Here is a 12,831-nt window from a genome sequence, read left to right on the forward strand (position 1 = left end):
GTCTTTTTTATTTTATTTTATTTTATATTGTTCTTGGATGTCTAATACCTTTTGTATATTTGTTTTAGACTTTGCTTGGTTCTTATTTGATGTCATTTAACTTTTAAGAAAAAATATTTCTCATCTGTTTCGGCCAGGCCTGGTCAGAATTGGCCCACATAGAACTATGTAATATGATTCTGCATATCTATTTGGCTCCTCTGAAATCTATATCTTTTTTTTTAAAATTGTGCATACTTATTCAAATTTTATATTCTATATATGTATTTGTGTACTTCAGTTGTCTGAAACAAACTATATATATACGTGTGCACGCGCGCGATTGTGATTGTGTGTGTGTGTGAAATGGTGTCGCCATGACGGTGACGGTGCATTATTTTGGTTGTTGAAAGGGATCCATTTTTGTTGTGTAAAATGGCAAGATAATGAGAATCATATTAAAACTTTATTTTTTATTTTTTATTCAAATTTCATCAATACAATGGAGTTGATGATGCTGGCCGTGGGGAAAGGGAGAGGGGAGAAGAGTAGTGGATAGTTTTGCTAGAGTAATTGATATTTTGATGATAGTTAAGTTATTTTATACATGAATTAATCATTTTATAAGTTAATGTGAAGTTAAAAGGATAATAATATCATTTTACATGAAAAAAAATGTTCTGACATCACTCAAAATTAACTTTTAAAGTGTGAGTGAAAACGGACTGAATGTTTGTAATGTGACTAATTATAATTTTTAAAAATATTTTAATATGATATTTGACCAAATTTAAGGAGTGTTAATTAAATTAACCCTAAATATAATTTTAAATCGAAACAAAGAAAAAGAATAAGAATTCTCATTTCTCACATGTTAATTACTTTTACCAATTGAGATACAGTAGTTTTGTAGATTTGATCATTTGAATATTTATTTTATAAATAGGTCTGTCATGAATTTTGGACAAAGTATACACAATAGTAACAATATCCGGGTAATAATATAGTACCTCATCACTAATTTGTTGTTTCATTACATAACGTTACTCCCGTGATATTGAATATTTTTTCTTATTTTATACCGATTCTTTCACCCAGGAAATCAAATTCAAACTCATTACCATAAGACATGGATATAACATTCTTTACAGGAGAAACTTACATTTTAGGGTTGAGGTTGATACTCACTCTTGCCTCCTTCCTCCCTATGTCAAGTAATTTGGCTACGGCAGAATTATTACTCTAATCCTAAATGAGTCTACAAGAAACCAACCTATGCCTTTGATCATTTTCAACCCAAAAGACATCAAGAAAAACAGATTGAAAGTAAAGCAAGATAAAAGAACATTTTGATGGCTGAGCTTGAAATTTTTCATAAATGTAGATTCAACAATTAAGGGTCCGTTTGGATGGCGATAACGTTATATGTTATGGTTTGGTATGATATGAAAACAACTGTTTTGGTATTGGTATGTTTTTAGTAAAAATCGGATTCATATTTGGTAACGATTGTTTTGTTTTTGATAATTGTATATCAGAAACATGATAACGCGTTTGGTATTGTCATGCGTTTTAAGGAATGCGAAAACAAAACACGTTTGGGAATAGTGTTTTGTTATTGAAAATTCTGAATCAATAACAAAATAGCTGTTTGGTAAAGACTGTTTTGTTTTGTTTTGAAAAATTATATATATGAATACAATTATAAGTTTATATGAAAAATAGTTCATTTTTCTTTATGATTTGAGATAATTTGTGGAAAAAAAAAAAAAAAAATTCTGCATTAGAGTTGGGAAATTTTTTTTTTGTTAAATTTACATGTATAATGGCAACCAAACTACTTTGTAATAATGAATAAATCTGCATAAACATGATTAATGGCAACCAAATTACAAATCTAACTTTGTAATAATCTTTCAATGAGAATAGATCTTTGCACTCCATTTATCTTTTTCTTTTGCCTTGCATTCGATTTAACTTTGTTTTGTTTCATATATATATATATATATTCATGATGAATGTGAGAGAGAGAGAGATCCTTGTAGTTGAAACAAATAAGAAATAAAGCCAAAACGTTAATCGTCTTGAATTGGTCAGAGTTGAAATTTGGTGAACATTGAAGCTTGTGAATAGTTTTACTTTACTTAGATTAGTTTGAAATTTTGTAGTGGAGGTCCTTCAAATTGGTAATATTTTTTTTTTGTTTAGTCATAAGACCATTTCCCCTTTTGTTGAGTATTTATTTTGATAACGGACTTGTGAATATTTCATACAATATCCAACCATAAGCAAAATTGATAAATATGAATAAAGATTAAAAGCAAGCAATCAAGGAAGATCCTTCTTACAAGACTGAACAACATTCACATATATAATAATTGTATAGTTTTGCTTTATACATCACAATCTTAAGAACTTGAGTGTTGCACCATTCACATATATACTTCCATATATAAGGAGTTAGACATTCCTTTAAAATAGTATGTGTGTACACACACACTTCATTACACTTACATAAAATGTACACATAACTGAAGATCACTAATATTCATTCCATAAAATGTACACCCACTTTTTTATACTTGCATAGGCCTCCATTTGATTAACTTAGAGATCACTAGCTTTCTGGAGTTGCAGCAACTGGAGAATGTTTCATATCAATCCCACTGGTGCCACTGCCTACAACTTACTGCCATGTCCTTCAATGTAGTAGCAAAAAATGAATTTGAATGTAAAACAAGACATTACCTATAGTAGCAAAATATAAAGCAGAGTTAAATTCAATTTTTATTATTTTTTTTTAAAAAAATCCGGCATGACTTCCCCTTAAAAATGGACATTTCCAAAATTTCAAAACACAATAAACCCAAGGGACACCGCCCACAAAATTAATTCAATAAGGGACACCGCCCACAAAATTCATTTAACAAGGGACACCACCCACAAAATTATTTCAATAAGGGACACCGCCCATAAAATTCATTTAACAAGGAACACCGCCCACAAAATTATTTCAACAAGGGACACCGCCCACAAAATTCAATTAACAAGGGACACCGTTCACAAATTTAATTCAAGCAAGATATATCTAACCTTCTTTCAGGCTAAGCTACAAATTTGGAGTGTAAATGACCTCATGCAAAACAAAACACATGAAGAACATTAGAGAAAAACAAAATAACACACGGTAGGAATGAAATAATTAGAAATAGTAAACAAGATATATCTAACCTTTTTTCAGGCTAAGCTGCAAATTTGGAGTGTAAATGACCTCATACAAAACAAAACACATGAACAACATTAGATAAAAACAAAATAACACACGGTAGGAATGAAATAATTAGAAGTAGTAAACAAGATATATCTAACATTTTTTCAGGCTTAGTTGTAAATTTAAAGTGTAAATGACCTCATGCAAAACCAAACACATGAATAACATTAGAGAAAAACAAAATAACACACGGTAGGAATGAAATAATTAGAAGTAGTAAACAAGATATATCTAACCTTTTTTCAGGCTTAGTTGTAAATTTAAAGTGTAAATGACCTCATGCAAAACAAAAGACATGAACAACATTAGAGAAAAACAAAATAACACACGGTAGGAATGAAATAATTAGAAGTAGTAAATAAGATATATCTAACCTTTTTTCAAGCTTAATTGTAAATTTAAAGTGTAAATGACCTCATGCAAAACAAAAGACATAAACAACATTAGAGAAAAACAAAATAACATACGGTAGGAATGAAATAATTAGAAGTAGTAAACAAGATATATCTAACCTTTTTTTTTTCTCTAATGTTGCAAATAGAGTGTAAATGACCTCAGTAGCAAATTTTACAAATACCCTAAAGCTCACTCCCAAAATAACAGAGAAGATAACACAACAGCAACTAATACGCAGTTCAAAATATACCATTTAAGTATATATTACATACCAAATGAAACACAGGAAATTAACTAAATACGTATTACATGTCATATATTACAAAAGATGGAAGTTTATCTAACTTCATCTTTCAATAACAACGATAATGAGCAACAAGAGGACAAAGACAATAAACATGATTGTGATAGCAAGACATCCACAACCTAGGAAGAGCATGTACTTCTGTCTACATTGTTCATTTTGAATCATTGCAATGACTCTGTCCAAGTCAGATTGAACCTGTTCTTCAACTTGTGCACCTTAGTGCAACTCATCCACCCACATAAATGCATTCATATGTGACTGCAAGAAATATAAATTATACAATTAGGAAACAGTAACAGAAATAGCACCTAAAAGTAATTGACCATACCTCCCGAGCTGGACACCTATAGAATTGTCGACCATCATTTTTTGGAGTTCGAGCCCTATACAGATGCATAGGACCTCTACCACATGCACATTGTGGTCGCTCACCTTCAAGCCTATACATAAGTGCGCCTACAAGTACTAAAGCATTTAATATTTGATATCCTAATATAATTAGTTATTACAGTTATCCATAAATAAGGAGCATCTGAGTTTAATTTACGTAATATAATTAGTTATTACAGTCATCCATATTTTAATTCTACACACTATTAGATAGTTTTATAATTAGTGATTACAGTGCTCCCAAATTAGGTTGGCAATACCATAACGATAAATATTCATCTGTCGTATCTGTGTATTAGTAGCACTGACCACCTGAACATCGTCATCCACATCAGGTTCATTTTGTGAAGATTTAAGGGTTTCAGAATCAAAATTTTCATCAGATTCACCTTGGGATCTTATGAAATTATGCAATGTACAACAGGCAATGACAATAAGAACTTGAGTGTCAAAGTGATAAGGGGGCATTTGTTTCAATATAGCGAATCTCAACTTTACCAACCCAAAACATCGCTCTATGATATTCCTCAATGACGAGTGCCTAAAATTGTACACCTCTTCTCTACCACGTGGTCCTCTAGTATGTCTATGATATTCCTGCATATGGTAACGTTGACCTCGGTAAGGGGGCAAAAACCCCGGTTGATTGGCGTACCCAGAGTCGACTAAATAAAACTTACCTGTCATGTTAAGTATTAAAATTAACGTATTTGTAATGTTAAATGCACAAATATGGAAACTTAATATTTTTACCTTCGGGTGGTGATGGAAAATTGAAATCCTCATTCTGAATGCACTCATTTAAAATCTTCGAATCACTAGCAGACCCTTCCCACCCAGCTAGAATGTATGTGAAATTCATATCAAACGAACACACGGCCATGACATTTTGGGTCGTATCACCCTTTCTACCACGAAAGGGTATTTGTTGGTCAACTGGCACTACAGCATGGATATGAGTACCATCTATGGCTCCTACACAATTCTTAAAGTATGGGTAAAACTTTGGATTGTTCTTTATTTCTTTAGGAATTTCATTCAAATCCGGGGGAACAATAATCTTAGTCCCTAACTCACAAATTAACTTTAATACAGTATAAAAGTGATACGAAATTGTGGATGTAGAGTGTTGGAATCTTTCAGCAACGACACGATTCCTTTCATTGTGAGACACGGTAAGTAAGAAAATTGCAACTTGTTCTTCTACCGTTAGAAATTTTGAATCTTTCAATCCTAACAATTTCAACTCACGACACAATGCCCTAAAGGTGTTGGGGTACATCCGAAAATTTTCATAACACCTATCTTCATGTCCATTTAAGACCTCGAATATGTAATCTTCCCCTTGTAACATGGAATCCTTACAACGTTGTTTATCAAAATGTTTATAATAGTACTCATATACGGCTGCGATCAATACAATAATTTCCTCCTCCTCATCATCATCATAAATGGTTAATATTGTCCTTATATCCATAGCTACTATCCTATTTAAGAATAAACAGAAGCAGTTATTGTAACAAAAATTAAGCAAAATGGAAAAGACATACCAAATCATACAATTATCCAGCAACAATGTAAAAGTAATAAATGTAGAACATAAATAGTTTTCCAGTATTAATTTAAAAGCAGTAGATATATGAATTAAATACAGTCTTCCAACAATAATGTAAAAGCAGTAGATAAGAAAAATTCATTACAGTCATCCAACAGTAATGTAAAAACAGTTGTAAAACAGTCATCTAAAAGCATATAAAAGTAAGATACCGAAGAAATCATAGAGGCTGATTCATCACCCACCCAACCTTCCTTTCATCAGGAATGCGAAGAAATATGTCCCTCCACACCTTGTCCTCACCAAACATCCTTATGATTTTAGCATAATGGGTATCATCAATCCCCACTAATGTGTTGACGATCTTAACGCACTCTTTAAGCTGGGGATCCATTTCTTTTTCTTTTTTACTGGGAGATGTCACTTCAAGCATTTCGGTAAATCGAGATGGTTGACAATTAGAAGATGATTCTGCTATGGCTTTTGCAATTTTATCAGCTTTCGCGTTCCCAATATTAGTCAAACATTCCATCACTAAAGACATTGTTTCGGAAAAAGTTTCTTTCTTCTATTTCTTAGCTACAGGTTTGGGAGTAGGACTGAGGTCAATAGGTCCTTCTACATTAGGTCGTTCTACATCAGTCATGCCCACATTGCCCTCAGTGTTATGAATTTGAGCTTCATGTGTTGCCACTTGAGGCATTGTTAGCACTTGGTGAGGTCTGGGTGGCTTTGTAGAAGGATGAACATGCTTGCCAGTAGCATGTGTATTCCCAAAAATCCTTACCATCTGCTCATAATTCTTACACCCCTGTTTTTTTATTTTTTTTCCATGCTTGAGAACCTACACGTTATCAGCTTACAATTATTGTTCATCAAACCCTTTTAATACTAAATCACTAATTACCTACTATATGTATGGTAAATAGACACATATTGAAATACTACCCTTGCACAATCGAACCCATCTTTCAGCTTCCAACTCAATCATTCCAGTTTCACTGTTGTGCCCTACACCAGTCTCAGATAATATTTGTTTGCAATCTTTGTACAATGCTCTTATATTATTGAATTTTTGTCTACATTGGTCCTTCGTGTACTTCTTTCCAGTTTCCAATAACATTGCGTCCACAATATGTGTCCACCCATTTGGATTAAAAGTCGTGCCTGTACGATTTCCTTTTCCAACCTCTTCCTTCATCAAGAGCATGAATTTCTCTTGATGGGCATCACACCAAACAGTGGCATCAGCCTGTTCAACAACTATAACATCCTCACCATTGTCACCATCAAGAGAATGAGAATGAATGTCTCTTGATGGGTATTGCTCAACATTGTCATTGTTCATGTCCATCTGATTATTATTAAGTAATTGAACAGTTTAGTACATTGAATTGTGTTTTGACTCATAATTCAACACGTCAATGATAAGTAAAAAAGGTATTGTCTATAAAACACTTCAATAAGGGGTAAAAAAGAAGAAAAAATGAAGTAAAAATGTGATAAAAATTAGTCTCCTTCCATTTTCTTCAGTTCAAATTCTCACCATTTTCTTCATTTTCTTCAGTTCAAATTCTATTTGTCAAAATCAATTAAATCAACCACATGATTTTCTTAAAAATCAGTCTCCTTCCTCAATTTCAACGGCAATTTCTATATAAGCTAGGTGATTCAAATTGGATAAGTTTCCATTTCTCTAGTTGATGTTCTCCTAAAGGTTGAGAAGAGCAGTGATCTCGAAGGCCCATATCTGTCAAAGTATATGATTTCAAATCTTAAAACTCTCTCAACGTATCAGATTCAAGGTAATGCAACTTATTCAAGGTAATGCAACTTATAATCTCACATTTTATTGTGCCTGGTAATTGCATAAAATATGAGGATACAAAAATCTCACATCTAATTACAATATAATAAGGCCAGATAGGGATTGTATGACATAAAGTTAGGTATTTTATTTTTAATCTCATGCTTATTTCTAATTTATTAATTTAATTGAATTAGACAATTTATATTTCTAAACATCTCATATGATCTCAGTTACTAATGAAGGCTAAATTTCCAAATAATTGGTTTGAATGATACTTTATAAATTTTCATAAGTTGCTGAAATAGGCTTTACTTTTTAGCTATAAAATTAAAATTGAGTTATGAAATTATACACTCCCATTTCTATATACACAGAATTATTCATCACTTTGCAGAGAATAAAACTATATCTAAATCTGGATTATGCTACTGTATTTGCTACTGAAAGAATATGGAATTGTGGAACTATAGTTATGGAACTAAATCTGGAATTTTGTTAGTGTATATATATATATAGAGAGAGAGAGAAAGAGCACCTGAAAGAATCGCCCTTGACGAAATCGATACACAGAATGTATGACCTACCGACGCTTTGTTCCGCTTTACTAACGCTCGGCTAAAAGTCTTGAACCTTAGCGCGTTCGCTTTCTCAGTAGCAAACAACAGAAATTTCCAGAGAAGAAGCGTCGATCTGTGGTTGCGAAAAACTCTAGGGTTTCAGATTCGGGTCACACTCCATTTAACAGAGAGACGATTGAGCTGAAAACCAAGTACGAGAGGATTGATCGATCTGTAGCCTAGCAACGAAGGTGTAACGAAAACGAAGAACAATCGGCTTCAGAAATCGCCTCCAAAGGAGTTGCGCGATGAGAGAGAAAATGATGATGAAGAACAATCTAGGGTTTCAGGTTCGGGGTTACACAAATACATAACAGAGAGACGATTGAGCTGAAAACCAAGTATGGGAGGATTGATTGATCTGTAGCCTAGGAACGAAGGTGTAACGAAAATGAAGAACAATCGCCCATGAAATTGTCTCCAAAGGAGCTGCGTGATGAGAGAGAAAATGACGATGAAAAATGGTTCGGTTCTGATATGCGATTTTTTATACTTGATATCACCGTTACAGTTAAATGAGGATTGATATGGTTTTGGTTTGGGTTGGTATGGCCGCTACAGTAAACCATATCACCCAATATCACCAATTCTTTGATATGGGTTTTGGCCCAAATTTCATAATGTTTTTACACTATTCAATACCACATCAACCCACTCCAAACATGATATTGGCCCAAAAATGAAACCAAAACATGAAAATAATAACAGATATGGGCCTCCAAACAGGCCCTAAAGCTTTCTCACCCAATAAAGACATATTCTCTACCACATTTGAATGCTTATTTATATTTGGAAAAGATACATAATTGGTACACTCTTGTTATTACACTCTTGTTCATAGTATATTAAGAACATGAGAATTTGAACGTAATCATTTAGGATTATAAGCAAGATGTAAAAAATAGGGTAAGGGAAAAAATCACATAACCCCCTTATACTATTATTTTCGTTCAAAAACCTTCCACTAAAATTAAAAATTCCCCTGAACTAAAAAAATACTATCAAGTTACCATATACTCGTGACCGACCTGTTTATTAGGTTGTGAAATGACAAAATTAACCTTATGATTTAATATTAAATTTAAAATTGATATTTATTATTGTGAAATTGCAAAAATACCCTTTATAAGTTGATCTTCATTTATATATACACACAAACTTGGGACACATCACCACCAGCACCACCATCATCATCATCTTTAATTTCTCTAAAAAAAATATAGACACGTCTTCACAGATTACCACCACCACCACCATAATCACCATCTCCAATTTCTCTTTAAAACATTAAAAAATGATAGGATCACCGAATAATGTTCTCGAATAAGCCCCAAATCTGACGTGTTTTTGTCCACCTCGTCTAGTTAAATAGTTTCCAAAAAATAATTGTTTAACACAGTATAGCCAACTACGTCAAATTCGTGACTTATTCGAGGATTCCTTTTCGATCCCCCTATCATTACTCAAAAAATTAAAAAAGGACACATCATCGCATAGTATATCAACACCACCACCATCATCTTGATCTTCAATATCTCCAAAAAAAAAAAAAAAAAAAAAAAAAAAAAAAAAAACTAAATGCCGACGCAAATGGCGTCGCCGCACCCGCACCAATAGGTGACGCCGCATAAGGGGTCGGTTTTGAAGCAATTGACGGGGCGGGGCAGGAGGGTGGGGGCGCCACCATCACCGCCCCCGCCGCCGCCAACCACCACCATATTGCTTCCAAATCGCAATTGAAATCTAGGGTTAGGCTTTGTTCCTAATGATCTGAATCACGAATTTCTCCATGGTAACAACTATGGCTCGCCTATGATCGCTATTGATTTGGTTGTGGTTTTGTGAGTGGGAGCAATGATTCGGTGGTGATCAGAGTACCGATCCCCAATCAACTACCTCCATCTCCGTCACCGACTACGGCGCCATGGACAACGACCTCCACTATGACCAGATATCGTGGGTTTACGATGTTGGATTTTGGGTTTGTTTTGCGATGTGGGATTTTTGGTATGTTCCGCCATGGCCAGAACCTATGGTAAGGTGGGTGGACGTTGACGATGACGATGAATATTACAAAGGATATTTTTATATTTTCACAATAATAAATATTAGTTTTAATTTAATATTAAATTACAAGGTTAATTTTGTCATTTCACAACCTAATAAACTGGTCGGTCACTGTATGTGATAACTTGATAACATTTCATTTTAGTGGGAATTTTTTAAACGAAAATGATAGTAAAAGGGGGTTATTTGATTTTTGGGTTAATTACAATGTTTACTATAATGACAACCAAATATAACTTAGGCCTTTTTTGAACAAAGACATCCCTTGTCAGAAATTCAAAGGTAGAAAATCAAAAATTTTAAAAGACTAAATGGCCCTTTAATGTGAGGATGAATGGCCACATATATTGGCACCACCACCCACCATTGTCGCCGTCGTCACCGCCCATTTAGTTGGCACCACCACCCACCATTGCCGCTGTCGTCACCGCCCATTTAGTTTTCTTCCTCATTCCTGTCTACCTAAAATCACAGAACTTACCTTCCCAAAAAAATAAAAATAAAAACCCATCGAACCACCCACCATCACCATCACCACCGCACCTCTTTTCTCTTTCTCTCCACTTCTTTCCACTTCCACATCAAACGCTTCTTTTTCTGGACCAAACACGCGTCCAAAAACCCCCAATCTAAAAACTTCCAAAACCCCAACCCAATTTAAGAATTTTCGCCTCCTATGCCACCGGTGGCAGCAAAAAAGTTGGCTGTTGAGACACCCACAACACTCACAACCTTTGGCTTGAAGAATTCAATGAAAACACTCACAGTGGATGAGATCGATCGGAGTAAGAGAAGATTGGTTCGTTTGGAAATTTTATAAGTCTCTCTACGACCAGGGAGATTATATTAAGATCCAACAACGATACAGCGGTGATGCGATTACGATGTCTATGACAACTAGGGCTGCAAATGAACCAAGCTGTTCACGAACAACTCGAGTTCGGCTTGTTAAAAGCTCAGCTCGGGCTCACTTATTTAATAAACGAGCCGAGCCGAGCCCGAGCTCAATTTCAGGCTCGTTTAATAAATGAGCCGAGCTTGAACAATGGTGAGCTCGGCTCGCCAAGCTTGTGAACAGGCTCGTTTAGTTATCAGGCCTATATTTCAAAATTTGCTACTAATGTTTAGCCCACACACTTGAGTTTATATAGGTCTATGTAGTTGTTTGGTTTTATAAACTTAAAACTATATCCATTCCTGAAGCCCACAAGCTAACAAGCCCAATAACCTATGCATTTATCACAACCGTTGGATTACTTACACTTATGTTATACATGTTATAACTAGAACAAAATAATATAAATGTGGCGACCCGGACCAAAAGGTCCGAACCGTTAGCTGGGTCTTTACTCGAACCCAAGGTCATCTACGTCTTCAAGCGTCAAAACATGGTCCTGAGGATCAACATAAGGCTCTCACAAGGTCCCTAAAACGAATTCCAAGAATTAAGAATAGAGTACCAAGGAGGAAGAGCAAGGAACCCAAAGCAAATGCACTTCGGTCGGCCGAAGTAGACCCAACAATAACCGGTCGACCGGAATAACCCTTCGGTCGACCGAAATGAAAGATGCTGAGAGTGTGAAGATGGGTCGGTCGACCGAACCCCATTTCGGTCGACCGAAATGGAGATATTAAGAGGGTGCGAGTGGTTCGGTCAACCGAAGTGCCATTTCGGTCGACCGAAATGACTCTCCTGAGGCGAGAACCTGTTACTGGGGTACTATAATTTGGAGACGAAGATGAACTAAAACAAGGACTTAGTTCTTATGATAGACTTGCTCTAACATCACACAAATGAATTGCTCTATAATTATAAACAGGAGTACCAATTCATGAACATATCATAATGATACGTGATTCAAATTACATAGTCCCGTACATAGTCATTTCAACAGTCTTTATTTACAACAAAATGGATTCAAGGTTTCAATTACATCATCATTTACATGCCCAATAAACTTAATACATCTTATTACATGTACTACACAAAACAAGATCAAGCTCTACAAAATTATATCCAAAATGCCTTCCAAGTTCCTTCAATTCAGTGGTGGATTTTCATCCGCCGTTTCTTTACCATGACCTGAAAATGTTAAGTATACGGGATGAGCGAATCGCTCAGTAGGTAGCACTTAAGACACGCTTCTTATGTCCCCGTGAATCCATACAAAGAATAGAGCAATGGGATTGGGGATCATACTATGTCGGGATAATATATCATAATAACCAACATTCAAGTATAAACAAGATGATGCTATGAAATGCAATGCATGACAATGTCTCTCCCCATTTTCATTATTCAAAACCATCACTTTAAAACTGTTAATATAATCCGCCATTTGGTGACCCCGTAGCGACATGAGAGAAGGATTGGCTAGTGTCCCTGACCCTTGGTACCCCCGCGGCGTCATTATGGGGCCCAACTAGCTCAACCACGCT

The 12,831-nt window shown here is 34.8% G+C and overlaps 1 protein-coding gene and 1 long non-coding RNA gene across 2 annotated transcripts; both read right to left on the reverse strand.

The window, feature by feature from the left end:
* Window positions 1-2,347: 2,347 nt before the first annotated feature.
* Window positions 2,348-3,247, reverse strand: LOC132268402 (uncharacterized). The gene is made up of 2 exons (XR_009469293.1): window positions 3,073-3,247; window positions 2,348-2,678 (listed from the first exon to the last, which is right to left on the reverse strand). It is a non-coding gene; the product is annotated as an uncharacterized LOC132268402 (long non-coding RNA).
* Window positions 3,248-4,179: 932 nt separating this feature from the next.
* On the reverse strand, window positions 4,180-6,442 carry LOC132269728 (protein ALP1-like). Its single transcript, XM_059770983.1, has 4 exons — window positions 6,144-6,442; window positions 5,097-5,830; window positions 4,577-5,023; window positions 4,180-4,211 (listed from the first exon to the last, which is right to left on the reverse strand). Exons 1-4 carry the CDS (start codon window positions 6,440-6,442, stop codon window positions 4,180-4,182), a joined length of 1,512 nt encoding a protein of 503 aa, XP_059626966.1.
* Window positions 6,443-12,831: the final 6,389 nt, after the last annotated feature.

Source organism: Cornus florida, unplaced genomic scaffold, assembly GCF_030987335.1.
Source record: "Cornus florida cultivar Cherokee Brave unplaced genomic scaffold, ASM3098733v1 CherokeeBrave_3.0.0_Hap2_Chr08, whole genome shotgun sequence".
Classification (NCBI taxonomy): Eukaryota; Viridiplantae; Streptophyta; class Magnoliopsida; order Cornales; family Cornaceae; genus Cornus; species Cornus florida.

Excerpts from the sequence above, each read along its gene's own strand:
- LOC132269728 (XM_059770983.1), bottom strand. The coding sequence starts at position 6,442 with ATGTCTTTAGTGATGGAATGTTTGACTAATATTGGGAACGCGAAAGCT. Across the intron at positions 5,831-6,143 it reads CCTGATGAAAGGAAGGTTGG|GATAGTAGCTATGGATATAA; the intron begins GTGGGTGATGAA and ends ATTCTTAAATAG. Across the intron at positions 4,212-4,576 it reads CAACCTAATTTGGGAGCACT|TCACATATGAATGCATTTAT; the intron begins GTAATCACTAAT and ends TATTTCTTGCAG.